This window comes from Pholcus phalangioides, unplaced genomic scaffold, assembly GCF_987345545.1.
Source record: "Pholcus phalangioides strain wild (caught in Gottingen) unplaced genomic scaffold, Ppha-v1.0 ptg000010l_1, whole genome shotgun sequence".
NCBI lineage: Eukaryota > Metazoa > Arthropoda > Arachnida > Araneae > Pholcidae > Pholcus > Pholcus phalangioides.
In genome coordinates this window covers 31,996,500-32,017,945 of record NW_028301603.1, presented here as the reverse complement: position 1 = coordinate 32,017,945, position 21,446 = coordinate 31,996,500, and the positions used below count along the sequence as shown (strand labels likewise).

Genomic DNA, 21,446 nt, shown 5'->3' with positions numbered 1-21,446 from the left:
ATACAAGGCACACTGAACATGTCAAAGCCGGACTGTAACGCATGTTTCGTTTTTGTCTCATCGAATTCCCTCTCTTATTATTCATACAATATACAGTATTCTTGTACCAGGAAAATTAATTTTTTTTTGTACAGGTATTAATATCGTGAATATATGGAACAAATCGAAGAGATCTTCAAAATTTTAGAGTGAGAATTTCACTCCGAGATACGAGTACTCGTAAGTTCCAGAAACGAGTCAACCCCGTTAGCTCGAGGTGTCAATAGCATACAGTAATTAATTTCCGATAAAGACTCACTCGCAAAGGTCCACCCTAATGACTTGTTTGAACCTTCTATCTTTGTTTTGGACGTTGACTATGTATTTCCATTCCGAGTTGTCGTTCAGTGCTGCTTGAGGCGGTATGAACATGGTACGGACCGGACATGCGGCTCGTTCGTCACCATCGTCCCGCTGACGGCGAATGAGAGGTCTTACATAGAAAAAAACAACAACAAATTAAGCAATTCATCGATTAATGAATGAATAGTGAATCGATTCAGACTTTATTATCAAAGAGTAATAGAAAAAAGTGATGCAAGACGTTTCAGTTTTAATTACAGGGTGGTACGTATTGAATCCACCGATTTGAACTGGCAACTCTGTCAGAATGTGTACTATGTGCAGTATACCTATATAGTTTGAAAGTCGGGTAGTTTTTCGTGTTTATTGTACACGTATGAACCGTAAGCTGGTGATAGGGTCCCTTGAAACCCACGCTTACCCGCCATCTTTCTGCAAAAAGTGCCAATGTGTGGCCAGACGTACTGGAAGTTCCGGTAGAAAGGCAGCTTCCTTGACTTGGACAGGGAGATCCTGACGAAAGGGAAGGCTGGCTGGCTTCTCTTCAACCAGCCATTCGACGACTATTGCCAATCGCTGCCACACTACTCACCCATGTACAACCTTGGAAAGAATTGGGCAAGCTAGACACGAGTGTGGCCCTAGCTGAACAGAACGACCAGGAGGACTTCCAGCCCCCACCCCTTCCTTCCTGATCTTCCAATCCTTTTGGCCACACATTTGTCAAAGAACACCAACAGTCATAACAAGCGTTGGCATATTAAATTGCTCTGGAAGCGAATGTACGCCAAGTTTTAAATGCAATATTAACGAAGATATTTGACTTTGAAGTTTTCAGCAGTTATCGCCAATGATTGAAGGTATGGTTTGTTCTCAAATTGCGAAACGTAAATTAAATTCAGAATTGTAAAAATTCTGTAATTGTCAAAACAATGGTAAAAAAAATGTAACTGTTATTTATTGTGAATATATATATATATATATAAAACAAAATGCTGTTTGAGTTCATTCTATTTGTGTACTGTCCCAAAAAATGTCAACTTTTAAGCCAATGGAAATTTGCTGACACTGTGATAAGTTGCCAAAACGCTCAGTGATTTTATATAATTAATATCTCGATAACAATTGCATTTAAAAATATCAAATTTTTCGCAAATCACTTTTTACAGCGGGATCTACATTTCAATAATTGAAACTTTTAGCACACGGGAACTGTATAAAAATGTATTTCTCTTGTTTCGTTCATTAATTCATGCTCTCAAAGTCACTATTTTGGTCATTCACCCACATGATTCTTCGCTATATATGTCACTATTTTGATTTCTCACATGCTTGCAAAAACTCTTGGTCACTCACTGACCTGGTACCTCACTGTCTACACAGAGGAGGATTTATGGTTTTACCTGCCACCTGTGAAATACGAATTTTTCCGCCCTTCTACCATTCTACAAGTTAGTCGATCGTTCTTCAAACTTGTCGTTCCCTCCGAATTGGCCGCCCTGGGCTGCAGCCCGCTAACCTTCCCCCCCCCCTCCTTGCAAATACGCTTCTGGATGAGACAAGCTGCTGAAAATGCGGTTAAGGCACCACAATAGAGGCAAATGTTCAAAAAAAAAAAAAAAAAAAGGAAAATAATACCATTTCTTTCCTCCCCCCCATAATATCTCATACACACGTCACCGTGTCATTTGAAATGACCATCATGGTCGAGGAATTGTTTCTGACCAACAATCATGAATAAATGGATTCGACTGACAACAGTTGACCACAACCGTAAATGAGAAACTTATGTAAATCGGGAGGTGGAAAAACCAACGAGGTTGTCCAATGATATTTGTACAGTCTTCACGGACAAAAATAGCACGATTTGCAGTAAACGCTTCACGAGTGTCTTTACCTATTGTTTGCCATCTTGCCAAATATAACAAGAAAAGGATCTTTTTTTCATGAGAGTATAAAACGACATCTACTCTAGTAGAGGTGAATTAATTACGTAGACATTCCCTTGAACCACTATCTGAAACCTATAAAGTTCTCGTTTCAGAAACGGCAGCGTTTCAAAAGGGTCCGAATTAGGCCAAGGACCATTTTTTAATAGATCTTTTTACATTTTTCTGAAAACAGCGGCTGAAAACTTCAACGAGGGTGCAAGGGGTGCGTTGAACCCGGTGTTGCAGGTTTTAAGAAATGGCGGCTTAGACTTTAAACAACCGATTTTTTTTAAATTTGCAATTACTATGACCGTTGGCAAATTTATGGTTTAGTTCAGTGGTTCTCAACCGGGAGCAATATGACCCCCCCTAGTGGTACTGGGATACTTCAAGGGGGCCACAGAAGAAAATGGAGAAACGGGCCATGACAGTTAGTTTGTAGGGCTATAGAAGAGCTGAGAAGAAAAATTAAGGTGTGAAGAAATAAAGCTTTTATATCAGTGACTATACACTTACAAGATCCAACAAAACAACCCATAAAACCAGGGCCTCACCGCCTACATTTTGCAGCAGGTTCCCTAGGATGGGGGGTTTTCGCAAGTGGCTAGACAGACCCTTCTATATTAAATTTATAGCGTGAAAAAACAAAAAATGATGAAAACCATATCAGGCCCCTAGGCTGCAGCTCTGTCAGTCCCACTCTTGTCATGCCCGGGGTCTCATGTTCATAAGTGACCCCACTTCATGATATTTTGTATAGTATAATAAATTCCGGAAATAAGTAGGAATATGTAGGCTGTTTATGCATCACTTTACCTGAGGGGCCTATGATGTTGAGACGGCCCTGAATAGAACTCGGACTAGCGAGGAGCTCAATAAATTCAAGCCCAGTGGTCTGGAGGCCAATCTTATTTGCAAAATTTTCGTTCAGTATAAATTCACTGAGAAAAATCAATTCAATACGTATAAAGGATCTTGCTTCTAGATGAGGGTCGAAGACTCTAGGTAAGACAGGGGAGCCACGAGAAAAAAATATGGTTCAAAGGGGGCCACGGGCAAAAAAAGGTTAAGAAACACAGATTTAGTTGACAGTCAGCTACAAAAAATTTTCCGCCTTTTTCTCATCCTAGTCTAATTTTCTTGACCATTTATTTCTTAAATTAGCCGGGCTATAACCCGCTCAGAATGTAAACGTGCCTTTGTTTACTCTATAGTTACATTTTTTTTGTCACACTTTTGGTCACTCACATGCTTGCAAACTTCCTAGATCACTCATCGACCTGGTTACTTGCTCTTTAGGTCAGTCTTCAGGTCACTCACGTGCTGAAAACACTGAACAGCGCTGGCACACTGTTTTGGAGACCCGCATGCTGTGGTGGTCGAGTGGTCATAGTGATGGACTCGCATCGCGAGGTGGTGGTCTGCTGAAGTTGATTTTCTGCGGCGGTTCCCAACTTCGAGGCACGAATGAACAACTGGCATACACAACAATACAATTATTCAATCATTACACTTCACTCATAGTTACAAAAATTGACGGCAGATGGCAGCATTACAGGGAAACAGACTTCACGTTAGGTTCACAGAACCTACATGCACCGCTGCCAACATGTCTCTGCTCTTCTTCGACCACCTGCTAAAATCTCTTCATCTCGAGACAGAGCGGCGGGCCATGATCTGGTTAGAAGAAGGTGACTCACATGCTGGCACACTGTTTTGGTCACTGTCATGCTTGCAAACTCTAGGTCACTCACCGACCTAGTCCCACGCTCTCTGGGCAGAGGCGGATTTACAGTTTCGTAAATTTTGGCGCCCTTCTCCTCTTGTCCTAACTTTCTTGACCACTCATTTCTCGAATTTGCTGTACTGAGCTCAGCTCCCTCTATAGATACCGTTCTGCACATGACATTATGCATTTGAGCAATACCTTTACCGACAAAAATGTTGAGAAAACTTGAGGGAGAAGACAGAGCTTGGGCGCAGTAAGGGGCCATTCAAGTATTACGTAAGCAAATTTTCACACATTTTTGACCCCTTCCCCCATCAGCAACAGTGAGCAAAACACTGACCATCCCTCCCCCCCCCCCCCCCCCCGTCAGCAAAATTTCGTCAGCAGCTTAGAATATTTCATATCTTCAAAAAAGGGATGGTTGATGACGTAAGCAACCTTCAAAACCCCCCTCCCCCCCTTGTCATCAAAAGTCAGCAAATCCGAAACCCCCCCCCCTTGTCATCAAAAGTCAGCAAATCCGAAACCCCCCCCCCTTGATGCTGATGTAATACTTGAATGACCCCCAACACCAAAACCAAAAACAAGAATGCTCTCTATCACAAGGAGCAAGTGTGTGCGCTCTGTTGCCCTCATCTGGTAATTTTTCTGGAACAGTCAAATGTGAAGGAAAATTCAGAATTCGGCTTCTCTTACTTGCCCGATCCCTGGCGCAACAAAAAATAATTTTTTAAATAAAAGTCACCTCGTTGTAATTCCTCTTTACAAAGGATAAGTGTCAGTAAGAATGACTCGCCAACAACAGCTGTAATGTGAATTGAGGTATTTGGTGTAACTAAGAACTGTAAAATGACTCTAGAAGACCATAGACCAGCGTTTCTCAACCCGTGGTCCGCAAGCAGACTTGATAAGGTTATTCACCCGTTGTAACTGATATTAGTACAGTATCCTTTCACAGTATTCTCAAATAAAATTATACCGCCATACTTAGGCTCAACATACATCATCGAGGAGAATGCAGGAAATGGTAATCCTAAATACAAGATATCACTAAATTTTGTGAAAAACTGCAATTCATTTCCTTAAATGCTGATTACTGCTAAAATTGCTGAAGAGTGTGGAAATAAAGGGCTGCTACACAGTTACAATTAACAAAGATGTGCATTGCGACTGTAGCACGAAAAAATATTCAAATGATCTGATGGCCATATTTCACTGAGAAAAATACGTTAAATTACGATCTTTTTAAATAATAATCCGTAAAATACGGGACATCGCCAATTGTCATCAAAAAACATTGTCAGAAAGTGGGCACAATCACCGATCGTAATTACAATTGCTGAAAAATTGCGGAAGAGAAACGTTGAATCTGTCAAATATATGAGATGAATAATTATAACTTTGCCCTAATTATCATAATGTAGTTTATATCATGAAAACGGTATGTGTATTACGACTTCAGAAAAATACTAATCGTGTTGTGGCCAAAGCTAAGGTGGCTTATTCAGATACTCGGTAAGTCACACAATCCTGTGGCATTAAGACTATTTGATTCCCTGACAAGGTCTGTTATAAATTATGCTGCTCCAATCTGGTCACTGGATCACTAGTTACACATTGAAAAAAGTGCAAGATTTGTTTCTCCGTAAATAATTTGCAACGTCCAGATATTGCCCTGGCTATATTCTCAGACTTGAATCCACCAGACGTCCGAGAGATATCAATTTCTCTTCTAAAAAATACCCTCTTTTTCTAGTATAAAATTTTAATGCTCCCAGATAACCGACTCCCCAAGATCTGTTACAATGCCCTTTTAAAACGTCCCCCACTGCATAATGGTCGCAACTGGGCTTTTGGATATTTTGAATTTGCTGTATACAATTGGACTCCCGTTCGTTTGGGATCTGCAGGTTACACCGGCGGCGCTCACGAAATATTTTCCTACCATTATTACAAGATACATAGGCCTAACAATTCAAAACGATCTTTCATCAATTTTGAGATCAACTAGATACGCTCACTACAATGAAACATTTTTCGGCATTTACACCAGAAAATTATCTGTTTTTTTAATATACCCATATCCTGGAAACGCTTGATTTTTCAAATTAGGACGGATAGTGGTTTTTTACATGTTCCAAGCGGATATGTCATACTTAGTCGTGGCGAGAATTGCCCTAACTGTAACTATAACTTTAGTCATTCCTTGGACATATTTCATATTATTTTTGAATGCCCATTGTTTAATTTGCAGAAAGAGTTGTCTTGTTAAAATCGTGTACTTTCCGCAATCCAACCAGACAAAACCTAATTTTTAAAATTTCGAACCTCTTTGAATATCAAATTGAAAAACTGTTTTATCTTTTTAATGATATTATGAAGTTCCTGAATTTCTTAAATTGAAGTGTATGTGTGTGTGTGTGTTCTATGTCTTACGACTAGTGTAATTTATTACTTGTATATTTTATTTTTTGTATGCCATCCTTGCATGGGTCTGGCCCCATAAGCAAATAAATTATTATTATTATTATTACGACTTCAGTAATTATTTAAATATAGTTGAAAAAACGGGACAAATGAATGAAAAAAATGGGACAAATGAATGAAAAAAATGGGAACAATGAAATTCTACAGGTGTGTCCCGTATTACGGGGCACAAATGGTCCGTCGAATTCTTTCAGGCGTTTGACTGGTCCTTGTTTACATAAAGGATGAGAAAAAAAGGTACGATCTTTTTAAACGCGAAACGTATGGTCACCACGCACATTCCGCTTAGTGAACAATTGCGTGGTTTTTCCTCTGAGTAGCTGTACCAGGGTTCACTATTGTAAGGTCCTGTCAGCCTCCCGCAAGAGTTTTCTTTAGGGGCAGCACATGAGGCTTTGCACCCGGGCGGCAGGAAAAGCTCGAGCCGCCCCTGTCTGAAAAACTGATATAAGGTCTTGGAAAATGGTACCATAATTTTGTTATTACCTCCGTCTCCTGAGGAGTGTCGAAGTCGACGATGACTGTGCCGTCTGGGTGATGGTCGCGGCCGCGGGTGCCGAGCCGTACAGCCATGGCACAGCCGCTGCGTTCGGCACGTGGTAGTCGTAGTGGACCGACGTCTGGTAAACGATGTACCCGTCGTGGACGACTTTCGGCGGGCCGTCCGGCAGCAGCTCGTTGTTCGGCTCCGTGTCACCTTCGCGCTCGTCCACGAAGATCGACGAGAAGTTGAACCTCCGGGCTTTTGCTCCGCTCACCACTTGATAAATGTGGTCGCTGCAAAAGTCGCAAATTAAAAAAAAAATAATAAATAAACATGAATGTTTACGTATATTCTCTACAATATAAATACAAATTTATAACCGGAATCAATTGCGTCGTAATCAAGTATTATATTAATATATATATACAGTGTGACCATGGAAAGATGGCCTCATAGTATGACTTTCATCACGAAAAGAGAGGGTTCATTCTACAGTAGGGGGGAAATGGAGAGAAAAAACTCCAGCAGCAATTCTGGAACATGTTTATTTTCTCCCCCCTCCCATTTCTCCCTACTGAAGAATGAACTCTTTCTTTTCATCATGAAGGTCATAAAAGGTCAGAGGATATCTTTCCATAGTCGAAGCTATCCTGTATTTTGAAAGAATAAAAACAAATTTGTTTTTGAAACACGAAAAAATACAAAGTTTAACTTTTTATATTTTCCCCCCAGAGCCTTGTAAACGTTTGCTTTTGCGCAGCAATATTGCAATCAAAACAAGTTTCCTCAACGTACGGCAAAAAATTAACCGAGATATTTAACTTCCAAATTTGCTATATTTTCTATTTTCTGGTGCTTAGAAGAACCCATCACTGAATCCATCTTTTTTTTGAAACTTTAAATATCACTTGGGGGGGGGGGTCATTCAGGTATTACGTCAGCATCGGGGGGGGGAAGGGGGGTTTGAAGGTTGCTTACGTCATTAAACACCCCTTTTAGAAGATATGAAATATTCTAAGCTGCTGACGAAATTTTGCTGACGGGGGGGGGGGGGGTCAGTGTTTTCTGACAAGGGGGAGGAGGGGGTCAAAAATGGTTGAAAATCTGCTTACATAATACTTGAATGGCCCCTTGGTTGTGACTTACTAGTTGGTGAAATTCTCAAATGTAGTTATTTTGTTACAAATTTCATAACCCAAAATTTACGAATAAAATTAATTACTAATACTACTGGGCTTACCGAGCTATGTAGCCCAGGTGGAAAAAATGTTGGCAGCCCACAGGCGACATAAACCCGCCTTTGCCTAGAGAGTGAGAAACCAGGTCTGTGAGTGACCCAGAGAGTTTGCATGTGAGTTATCAAGAGAATGACTCAGAGAGTTCGCATGCCAGTGATAAATAGAGTTTGTATGCAAGTAAGTGATCAAAAGAGTTTGTATGCAAGTAAGTGATCAAAAGAGTTTGTATGCATGCGAGTGATCAAAAAGAGTGACTCAGAAAAGAAAAGACCAAGTCAATGAGAGACCAAGTGACTTAGGGCCGTATTCACCGACACGGTTTAAACTGTAGTCACAATTTTTGGATAAGAGATCAACATAGATTGGTTAAAAACATGAATTTAACCAATATCCGTGTCGATCTCTTATCAAAATATTGTGATTATAGTTTAAACCATGTCGGTGAATACCGCCCTTAGAGAGATTGCAAGCATGTGAGTGACCATAAAAAGTGATCTGGAGATTTGCAGGCATATCAGTGACCAAAAGAGTGACATACAGAACGAGGCCAGTGAGAGGCCGAAAGAGTGACCTAAAGAGTTTGCAAGCATGTGGTGACCTAGGAGCGTGCTTTTTCAAACATATCAGTGGCCAAAGGTGTTATATACATATAAATGATCAAAAGAGTGACTTAGAAAGAGAGAGAGAAAGAGAGGTGGAGGCTAAAAAAAGTGGACTATATGGCCCAGGGTGACGAATTCGAGGAATTAACGGTACAAAAAATTAGACTAGAATGGGGGAAAGGCGGCGAAAAATCTGTGCAGCCACGTGCGGCAAAATGTATAATACACCTCTAATCTGATAAATTTGTTATAAAAAACAAACAGAACAGAATCAAATTGTTACCCCCCATGCCCAGCTCTTGGCTGATTGTGGGGTTACGAACGGGCCCAGTAAGGCCTATGAAGTGTTATAAAAAACATCGAAATTAATATATATTTAAAGTTTAAATATCTTCATAAATATTTCATTTTGACAAAAAAAATACTTTTTACTCTTTTATTCATAAATCCTTTTCATTTTTTTTAGTGACTCGGGTGTGCGCTCCATCACGTTTATCTAATAATTTGAACGACAGTTGCTTTTTTTGAAAGTTCTTAAAATGACGCATAGATGGCGTATAAATATATTCTATTTTTTGCTTTTATTATTTCCTTATCCTCTAACATGGTGATTCCGAACGAGGGACGCACGCCCCACAAGGGAGCACAATTTGAGCATGAGTTTTTCTATTAAAGCTTGTGTCGAACTATTCAGAACTCCCGCCATTTTAATATCAGTTCAAATTTAAACTTGGGTGGCTCTTGGCCAGTGTTCGCCAATACGCAGCTAGATGCGTGATTAACGCATCAAAATTCAATTCTACTTTTTTTTTCCTAATTTTCTTTTTCATAGTGTTATTTTTCACCGATGAAAAAAAAATACCTATCTTTTTACATAAATACCCCCTTTTTTTAGAGGAGTGAAATTACGCTCCTCAAAACTATGCGTTCGGATAATACTGCTCTAGGTTCATTCTACCCGTTCCAGTTGGGGGGGCCAAATTCAAAGGACCAAAAGAAATCTTTTTCTCCCAAAAAAAAAAAAAAAAAAAAAAAAAACGGGGTTGCGGGCTTCAAAAATAGGTCCAGGTGGGTAGAAATTTTTTTTCGAGCCGCCTCTGGGTTTGACCAAGGATACTTAACTTGCTACGTTTCACGGACAATTTTTGGCACTAAAATGAAGCGCAAGGACCCTCGTGACAACAAAATGAAGGACACGGACTCCTTTACAAAATAATATTCTGTACAGAGCAATGCAAAAACAATGATTGAATTGTTTTTTCATCCAAGCTCATGGACATGAGAAGAATCTGATTAAGAATCACTGCTTTTGACTAAGTGAATGCCCTTTTTGATTCCCTCCACGTGAATAGGAGTTAAACAAGGATAGGAGTGAATAGGAGTTAAACAAGGATAGAAGTGAATAGGAGTTAAACAAGGATAGAAGTGAATAGGAGTTAAACATAGGAGTGAATAGGAGTTAAACAAGAATAACAAGGGTGAGAGAGACAGAACTGGGGGGTGGTGACAAAGCCCCTGGGTTGCAAAATTCAATTTGCAAAGTAAAAGTACACGTGACTTCTCTTAATAGCTTCCAGTGGATTTAGTGTCCTGGCGTTCATGCTAAAAAAAAATGGAAACTTTTCTGTTTGCGCAGAGGGAGAGACTTATTTCCAACTATTCGCGCAGTAAATGGTTAAATCTGGGAGGAGGGGGGAATTCTAAATACATATATAAGCTGTGGTTAAAAGGGAACACGTAAAAACGAATTTGGTATTTCAATACATACACTATACAGCCCCACACAAAATCAATGGCACGTCTAAGATCCACACGTTATTGGGATAATTTTTCTAATTCCCTTTTTGAGGTACTGTATTTCACTGCTATCCATCACGCTCAGCGCCATTGTTTACGGCTGTGTCAAGTGTTGTCTAGTTACATTTTTGATTATCATGATTAAAAAGAAAAAGAGATAGAATCGTTTATGATAACCTTGATTATGTTGATTATCAAACTTCATTTGATTACGTTTAAGTACTTTCCAGTATCAGTATCTCTTGCTATATCTGATTGTAAGAACCAGTAACTGTTTTCTATACTGTGTTTCTGAAATTAATGCGGCATATTACACACACGTGCCTAAACTCTATACTTCCATTATGTTTTTCTTGATAGCTCCTTTGTACTACATAGAACGCAAATGATTTAATTATATGATTAGATGACATTGAGGAAAAATAATCAATTTTTATATAATATAAAAGTTATATTTTCTCTCCGTGAATACAAGTGAGATTCTGCAGAATTAGAGAGGATAGTCTTAAATATTACTCGATTTTGGGATTTGATTATTTTGATTACATATAAACTTTGCTAACTGTCCAGTAGCTTCATTAGCAACTTGTGGTAGCCATGAACGAAATTTCCAGTTTAAATTAGTTTTGTGGAGGTCATGTAAGATATAAGATGCACTAAATAAACAACGTACATTGCTTAATGTTATGAAATACATTGATTATATCAGCAGTTTCAATTAAAAGTGCGTATTTTCAGTTATTTTGATAATGAAAGAAAATGTGAGAATTGTTATTGCATGTATTTTTCAAAGAAAGAAATCAGGGTTTTTATGGCAATGGTGGAATTAAAGCCAATTTACAACTACGTGGTTATCACACCAACCATAAGGGACCGGCTAGTAGTGCTCTAGTCTATATAGGATTCCGGGATTTATCTATTTTTTTCCTCCACTTTTTAGCTTTATATAAATTCACTAGAAAACCAATATACAGTCGGCCCCGCTTAATCGGATTATCGATATAATCTGAAACTCGCTTATGTCTTTCTACAAGGCTTGAGCTATGCAAATACCAAACATGGCCCCCGATCTGTCCCTTGTGGGATACAAGCAGCCTACGTTGTGGCTGGGCCATGCAGGAAGAAAAAAAAAAGAAAAAACCCCGCCAGAGCCACCAAGACCACGGGCCGAACGCCGGCAGGCATTGCGCCACCGGATCTCCGACTCACCCAAAGGACCACAAACACTAACACCAAACATGGCCTTGCTCTGAAGCAGGTTACCTAGCGGCTGGGCCATACTGGAAAAACTCTCTGGATGTCCGGGCCCGGCAAGCATCCCCGGCCATTAAGCCACAGGATCCAACCCCACCGAGGGCCCTCCCCCATCGCCTCCTACTCGTGGAAATCACCCCCCCCCCACTGGAAACCCCCACAGACCGCCAAGGGGCACGGGCGGATTGCCCGCCGGCACCTCGCCATCGAGCAAGAGACCAACGAAAACATCCCGAGCCATCCGCCTTCATCACCGTACTCTCTCCCCAACCATCAGCCTCCTCCTCTCACCTTGTCCACTGTTGGAAGGGTTTTATCATAGGCCCGAATCTGAAAATAGAACATGAAAGGAAAAACAGGGATACGTGCACAAATTCAGGTCCAGTGAACTATAAAGGTGTAAGTGGGAATTATCGATATTGACCAATTACTGGTATCAATAATATCACAAGACTGAAGGAGCTGGGGGACTTCGTTGCCAGTTAGAGAAGGCTTGAGCTATGAAGAAAGACTTGATTTCTTGAATATGTTTACATTAGAGGAATGCGGGTGCCGCGGAGATATGATCGAAGTGCTCAAAATTTCCAACGGGATGAACAACGAGTTATTAATATACCGTCAATCAACTGTTTCTACAAGGGGACACCAGCGTCGTTTAGTAGCACCCGAGTAGCGTGGTGGTAAGATGCTCGTCTACCACCACGAAGGTCGCCGTCGCAAGGTCAAACCCGGGAGAGTATATAAAAGATATTTTCTCTAACTAGCTTGAGCCGACCACCGATAGATGGCGGCTTCATTTCCAACCCAACTCATTAATGGCGGTAAATTGCAAAGGAGCGATATGGCTGGTGTTTGGAGAAGTGGTATCGTTTAGTAAGGAGAAATTCTGGATTGTGGTGTCACGGGGAGTTTTCCCTAATAGGGTTATTAATAAATGGAACAGCTTACCTCCGGGGGTAGTGAATTCTAACACAATTGACACGTTTAAAAAGAGACGTACAGTAAACACATGGTAGGATAAATCGAGAAGCTATCCATACTTAAAGGGGAGGGGGGTCATTCAAGTATTACGTCATCATCGGTGGAGGGGCAGGGGGTTTCCGATTTGCTGACTTTTGATGACAGGGAGGGAGGGTGGATGATGCTTACGTCATCAACCACCCTTTATAAAAATATGAAATATTCCTAATGGCATCTTATTCGGTGTGCCAAAAACGAAAAAAAAACTTTCGCTATTTTGTGGGCACCTGAACTAACATTCTCCTTATTCATAAGTACTCTATAGAGCCACCTTAGTGATCTCTAACAATTTCGCTGATCCAAGTGATCTGGAAATATGTCTGGGCCGCTTAAGTGCTCCGGAACTGTGTCGCGCGCACTCAAGTGATCGATAATTATGCCGCGGAACACTTAAGTGATCTGTGAATGTGCCACTGACCACTTAAATGCTCTGGAATTGTGCCATGGGTCACCTAGGCGATACGTAAATGTGCTGCTTAGTTCATTTTTACAAAATAAGGTTTGAAAGAGCAGATCACATCCAATCACCCCCCACCCCCAGGGCCACATTTGGTCCACGGGACAAGGGTTTGCCATATATGGCTTAGAGGGTTGGTCGTTCTTAGCTTTCAAAATAACATTGAAACTAACAGAAATTGATTACAATAACAAATAAAGGTGTTTTCTTTCGAAATTTCAATTTTTTTTTTAAATATTTTTCGCATTTTTAAAAAAAAAAAAACAAATTTTTTGATCATCTGGTGGGGGGGGGGGGGTCAGCCACGACCCCTCCCCGCGTACGTCTCTAATCCCATCAATATGTGTTAGGAGGTAGGGAGTAGAGATGATGAGGGAGGGGTCGAAAATGGCTAAAAATGTGCTGACGTAATACTTGGACGGCCTCCTTCAGATAAGACAACCGTAACATTTTTCATGGGCGCAATAATAATGTAGTCTTAATTGTAAGTTTTTCATTTTTTGGTAAATGCTTTTAATACTTCCCCATCAGTTACGAAATTGTTTTCCCAAATTTTAATAATTTATAATTATAATAATCGATCTTGGCTGCTACATTATTCCATTGTTTGAAATCAGTATCATGGCAGAATCCCCTGACCACACGCTCAAAGCCTGATTTACGGAATTGATTCATGATCATCCGTCACGAAACTGTTTCCAAATTTTTCTCATCATACTCATCAAGGAAATATACTTTCATTAACGTATTTCGATCTGAACTTTCTGATATTTTCCATACTTTTTAATCAGGGATGGGCAAATCTCAGGCGCTATGTCAGCATGGCGACTACAAAATTGGTATTTGGTGCCTAAAATTTTCTTTGTGTAAATTGCAGGTTGAGAGCGGCACAAAATGTTTGGAATTTATAGCAGCATATCTGCCGACATGAATTAAGCCCTGAAAAAGCCAAAAGAAGCATTATATATTTTAGACATGTTTCTTCGGTTAAAATTTTTTTTCTTGCGCCTATATTTGTTGGGATTTGTCCAGCCCCGCTCTTAACTACGACAAAAGAATTCAGATCAAGTGGTACGGATTCCCGATGCACTCTAGCTGAATATTGCTAAAATGGGCGTTAAATTATCAAAGAAGGAGTGGAGAGAGAGAGAGAATTTTTTCAGACCTTGTTTTTGAATTTTTTTTTTTATATTTCTATTGATCGAGAAAATCGAATTCTGACTTCTTGAAGAAATATTCCATACTAAACTTGCTCATACAAAAATCATGATTTCTCCTCCCCCCCCCCCCCCAACTTCGAATTATCCAAATAATTCGAATTGAACAACAAATTTTAATTAGAATGGAAAACTCAAGGGAATTTCGTAAAAGTTCGAATCATCCAAAAAAATTCGAATTAACAAAGGTTTCTAACAGCTGGCTGGTGCGAAGATATATTTCGGAAAGAGAGTAAATTCATCTCTCTGCCCCTGCGGGGAATCGAACCCACGTCCTTTCACGGGTGAACGCCCTAGACCAGCGGTTCTCAACATTTTTTGACTCGCGGAGTCCTTTTTAGTAAAAAAAATTCTATGGAGGAGCCCCATAGGCCCATTTCTTAATTATTCATCAAAGTTACTGATTTATTTTTACTATTTAAAATTATTTCTAATTATCTTTTTTTTAATTTTACTGTTTTTTTATTTTCCTTAAGTGGCCGCGGAGCCCCTGGAGAGTGCATAAGGAGCCCCAAGGGCTACGCGGAGCACCAGTTGAGAACCGCTGCCCTAGACCAGTAGACTTCACAGAGGCAACGAATTTCGAACTTGGAGCTCGTGCGCACTGAACGGGACGATCGGACCTAACTCAGGCCAAAGCTCACAACTGCTGACAATGACACTAGATGGCAGCCAGCTGCTAAAAACGTTTGTATGGACAGCGGATAGTGACATCATCCTCGGATAAGTCACCATCTGGTGGCATTGTCAGCAATTGTGAGCTTTGGCCTGAGTTAGGTCCGATCGTCCCGTTCAGTGCACACGAGTTCCAAGGAAAGATTGAGAAATTCTTTGCCTCTGTAGTCTATTGGTCTAGGGCAGTGATTCCCAACGTGGGCGTTAACGCCCCCTTGGGGGCGATGGAATGTTCCGGGGGGGGGGCGGTAAAAGCTACGGGTATAACATAGGATCCTATGAGTTAGATTGCGTTAGGGGGAGATGGGAGACAAACATTTCTGGGGAAATTTTTTTTTAAAAGGTTGGGAAACTGGTCTGGGGCATCCACCCGGAAAGTGATAGGACGTGGGTTCGATTCCCCGCAGGGGCAGATGAATTTTTCTTTCCAAAATATATCTTCGCCAGCTGTGAAAAACCTTTACATGGATGGCGGAGAGTGCTGACATCATCCTCGGATAACAAAGTTCTACTGTGATAGAATAAAGCCATTTTCCGGGTAGCCTATTTAAGTTAGTTATTCGATCAATTCGGATTTTTGATTATTTTTGATTACTGTTCAGTAGCAATCTCTCTCCTTTACTCTTTCGTGAGGATCAGCATGAAGAAGGAAGAAAGAAAGGAAAAGAAAACATCGTGCAAAGTGTTGCCAACGTTTCTTTCACGTCTTATTAAAATGTTGTCGGCTGTAATAGATAGCAGAGCAGTCATGGGATAAGAGGTTAACAGTTTCTGATGTTTTACGGAAAGGCTGAAAAAAGACTGACCTTCGTGATAACACGATCCCATCTCGGATTTAAGTAGAGAAATAACAAAATTCCGGCAGCTATACCCAATAATGATAATAATATAAAAACGTACTTTGTATATTATATATATATTTTTATAATAATAATGGAAAAAGAAATGGAAGAATAATTCACGAAATTAGCCATTTGAAGGTGGCCAATCACTTTAAGATATGCGATTACGTTCGAGAGCACTTTTTTTTATAAAACTGGAGTGAACTTAAATAATTTTTCGATAGAAAGTCTTCCAAAATGCTTAAAACAATAACAAATTTCGGACTACTTGTGCCATTTTCTATGAAAAAAATAATTTTCATGTCAGATTTTAAATTCATGTAATGTTCGAAACACGATTGCGAAAAATTCTACGAATGGAAGGCTTTATTATTTTTTACATTAGATTCAGATACTAATGGTGCAGTTTATAAACTAAAATTTAAAGGATTGTATGGTATGCTCATGAGTTACATTAAGCGTCATGTAAGTAAAACGAGGTCTGTTTTGGAATCGCAACAAACAGGACTTTTGTGAAAAATGAAAATCGATATTTTCTTCCAAAATGACGTTCTCAACGCAGTCGGATACCTCAAAACTGACCAAAGTAATAAAAAAAGCATAACATTATATTAGAATAAAATCTGTGTGAGAACATTGCGCGATAGAAGTGAAAATTCTAGGTTGTTTAAATCTGATTTGACATGTGATGTGACTGGATTCACCGCGCCTCACATCTACCTTTTACTAATCGCAAGATATCGACACACACGCTCCTTCCCACTCTACTCTAATCCAATTTTATTTTCTTCCAAACTGTGTGCATCGCCCATCGCTAAAGGGGACGTTCGGAAATTCCAGAAGCGTGACGAGGGAGGGGATTAATAAAATGTCTTTGTCAGACACAAAACGCAAAAGTGTTCAAGGGAAAGGAAAGCTTACGTTATTTCAGTTCTTCCGTTTCACTTTTGTCGTTGAGGGAAAGGAAAGCTTACGTCATTTCCGTTTCAATTTCGTCATTGACGGGAAATGAAAGGTTACGTCACTTCCGTTCCTCCGTTTCACTTTTTCTGACGTGGATCTGAAAAAATTCACTACCTGCCAAAAGAAGTTTAACTTCAAAAGCCATTTTCCAGGCAGGCTGCTCGAGTTAGTTATTCAATCAATTCCGATTTTTGATTACTGTTCAGTAGCAATCTCTCATTTTCGTTTATAAGAAAATCAACATGAAGGAAGAAAGAAAGAAAAAAAAGAAAGAAAACATCGTGTAAAGTGTTGCCAACGTTTCTTTCACGTCTTATTAGAACGTTGTCGGTTATAATAGATAGTAGAGCAGTCATGGGATAAGAGGTTAACAGTTTCTGATGGTTATGGAAAGGCTAAACAAAAAAATTCTGACCTTCGTGATAACACGATCCCATCTCGGATTTAAGGAGAGAAAAAAAAAAATCCCAGCAGCTATCCGATAATGATAATAATATAAAAACACACTTTATATATTATACTTCTTTTATAATAATAATAATAATGTAAAAAGAAATGGAGGAATAATTCGTGACCACAAAGAGATTTAAACGTCCACTTTTTTTTCCACCGTTACTGCCGTCTTCATTTCATTTTATTACGAGGCTGTATAACCTTGTCACAAGTATGAGGGATTGATAAGAATTCGGATATCTTTTATTATTATTATTTCTAGAAGGGCGTGGTGGCCTCACACACATGGGCTTCTGGCCTTCGTTTATATCGAAACATTTTTTTCTTTTTTCATCGTATTATCACCCCAATGATGGTTTCCGTGGTACCAAGTAGCGTCCAACGCCCCTGAGGTTTTCTTCTTGTTTTTTTTTTATATTTTTTAAATGGATTAGATGGACAGATATCAGTTTTGTTATTCCGGACAGTTGTTAAACGAGAGCGGGACCGTTTTTAAATTACGCGGTGATTAGGGAAATGCTCCCTTGTTCAAGGCTTTTCAATGCGGTGGAATGCGTGCGTATGTATAAAACAAAAAAAACCAACTCTACAGGCAAACTGAATTTTTAATTAAAAATGTACGGATCCATGTAAATTTTTTTTTTTCCCTATATATTTCTATCTTATATATTTTCTTTCGATCTTGATTGCGTTTTTAGAATGTTGCCTTGAACATTCGTGGTTGGGTTTTAACTGATGAAATTTCTTGATACAGTTGCTATAGACTTGTTCATTGAAACTATTAGATGCGAGACCGAGTCCTTCAGGGAATGGTCCGATGTCTGAATATAATTTTTTTCTCTTTTGATACACCGTAAAACCTCTCTGAAAGGGCGGCCACTTTTTTTCCCCCTTTTTTTTCTGGTCCAGAATTTTTTCTAAAGATCTAATGCAGGGATGACTAACCTTTTCCCAAGCTGTGCGCCACAATCAAGATTATCTCCGATGCGCGTGCCACTCTATGAATTTCGTCTCGCTGGCCATGCATCCCGTTTTTACGGTATATAAGCATTCTCTCCGTTAGTGCAAATTATTATTCGGCTGTCCTGATATTTTTGCAAAAATGTTCAGTTTGTCACTCTTTCGAGTTCTAAGTTGTTTTTAGTTTGTCATAAATTCCATAATCGCAATGCACATTGTGTACTTATATCGGTAAAAGTTCATCTTATCTACACCATGGTGGACATAGACACCGGAAATTGTATAATACAATGCATGTGTCCCCCCCCCCCCATCTGGACGAGCCTGAATCTGGAGTCCAGCAACTATGCCCAAAGATGAAAAACCGAACAGAAGCGCATTGAATATAAAGTCATCTCACCTAATTATTATTTTGAGAGCGCCTAGTACAATACTAAGTATAGGTTTGGCAGCCTACAAGACCATCATTCATAAGAAAAAGATTGTTTAAAAGTTTGAGAGAATTTCTTTGATTGAAAAAATGGAATATAGAATTTCTTTCATTTTTGAAAAGCGTTCGCGTGCCGCGGGTTGGCCACTAATGTTAGATTTCATCCATAAAATGTTTTTAGGTACCATTATATGCGGCTTTTTTTAAAGGTCTTTTTTGTTATGAGAATCGAGTTCTCCGAATCTCGGTTAACCGTGTTTCGGATTATCCGAGGTCTTTTAATAAATTCGTTTCAAAAATTAGGAACGGTAAACTGACGTGCTAGCGTTGCCTAGCGTTGTATAATTGCTGTATACTTGATAAATATTTCTAAATAATAATATATATGATTGGGGTTTTATATACGCTTTTAAAACGCACAGTCAGTGACGTCTTAACAGGTGAGCTACGGGGCCTGAGCCAGGGGCCCTGAATGAAACAGATCCAAAAATTATTGAAAGTTCTCTCAAATTCTGGAATTCCTATTATTTTTCATAAGTTCTGAATTTTTATTAGTTCTAGAATTATTAAAATCAACGCGATTATTCCTCTTTCATTAATTCTTGCATTTCTCTTTCACTAAAGAAATGTTTCCACTTATTCTGTAATTATGCGTTTCTTTCATTAATTTCAAATTCTCGTCTCAATTCTGAATTTTCTTCAATTTTCGTTTGGGATGTTCATATTTTTGTATTGATGTTTATCAGCATTCCTGTGAATTCTGTAATAATACCATGAATTTTTTTGAATACAGATTTTCCCCCCAAAAAATATATGAATTCACGACTGAACAGAGCCCCGGAAAAATGTCTGGGTCTGTCTCAGCCAAGTTCGCCTATGTCGTTACGACGCTCCTGAAACCAGTGGCGCAGCAACAAATTGGATTTTCAACTAGAATGTATGCGGATTTGTGCGACCCAATCTCAGAAGTCTCTGTGGCTCAAGTTTGGGTCGTTTACGGAAACTTTGCCCCCGACATATCGCCCCTGACGTTCCTGAGCCCTGACCGTGTGAGTGACCATGTGAGTGACCCTATGAGTGATCGAGTGAGGTGGACATTTACCCCCTGACATTCGTCATAAGGTCGCTCATACGGTCACTCACTAGGTCTCTCATACAGTCACGTACTTGATTACTCACTTCATCATTCACATGGTCATTCATACGGTCACTCACTAGGTCTCTCATACAGTTACGTACTTGATTACTCACTTCATCATTCACATGGTCATTCATACGGTCACACACTTGGTCACTCATATAGTCAACCACACACTCAATTGGTCACTCATATAGTCAACCACACACTCAATTGGTCACTCATATAGTCAACCACACACTCAATTGGTCACTCATACAGTAAAACGCACACTCATTTGGTCACTCATAGTCATTCACTCACTCACTCATACGGTCACTCATCCATTTATATAGTCACTCACCCATTTATATAGTCACTCACCTAATCACTTGGTCACTCGAAGTCAGTCACTCATATGGTCAGGACAGACGAAATATCACGGGTGAAATTTCCGGGGGCGAAATGTACCGGGGATGAAATTTCTGGATTCCAGGTTAATAAATCCTGATTTATAGTAACTCTCGGTGTTTAGATTCCAATGACATTCGGTCTATTTGTACCAAATAAAGTTCATCACTCTTAACGCCACCCCGTTTATAGCGTCAGATTCCGGAAGGTCCGACACACAGGCATTACTGACAAAATTTCAGATACTCACTCTGGGTAATGAGCTACTCCTTTGCACAGTGTCCTTCCAGTGTCCGGGCAAAACTGCGGCCCCGGTAGATACTTATGTTTCGAGAGGGGCTTCGGGAATGTGTAGTCCGTGTAGTAGTAGCTGCTGCTGGTGTAAGTTCTCCACCTGGGGACCGCGGGACCGCAAAACACTGAAGACGTCAGGCAAACTAATACTGTGAAGAAGCTCGTAAACTGAAAGCGGAGAGAACATACCAATTAGGAACATTATGAAACCAATGATAACCGCAAGAAACATTCCTCTCAATTCTTCCACTTTTCTCATCATTCATATCATCATCATATCATCATTCATATCATCATCATATCATCATCATATCATCATTCATATCATCATCATATATCATCATCATATCATCATTCATATCATCATATATCATCATCATATCATCATTCATATCATCATCATATCATCATTCATATCATCATCATATCATCATTCATATCATCATCATATCATCATTCATATCATCATCATATCATCATTCATATCATCATATATCATCATCATATCATCATCATATCATCATCATATCATCATTCATATCATCATCATATCATCATTCATATCATCATCATATCATCATTCATATCATCACATCAGGACACGGGATTTAATAACAATACCCGTTTAACAAATTTCCGTTTGCAAGTAGTACGTTGACCATGCATTCCGTTTGGTCGAACGGGATGTATGGAACGGATATTGTCAATACGGGTCAACTCTGTTTTTCTTTCCTACATAATCA

General features: G+C 39.5%; 1 protein-coding gene across 1 annotated transcript in view; it reads right to left on the bottom strand.

The window, feature by feature from the left end:
- The window catches only part of LOC149081287 (uncharacterized), a 55,419-nt gene that overhangs the window by 10,273 nt on the left and 23,700 nt on the right, over positions 1-21,446 (bottom strand). The window contains exons 2-4 of the mRNA XM_089238126.1: positions 20,660-20,871; positions 6,976-7,266; positions 299-472 (exon numbers count right to left, since the gene is read on the bottom strand). Coding sequence (XP_089094252.1) covers positions 299-472; positions 6,976-7,266; positions 20,660-20,871 — 677 coding nt within the window. The remainder of the gene's footprint in view (positions 1-298; positions 473-6,975; positions 7,267-20,659; positions 20,872-21,446) is intronic.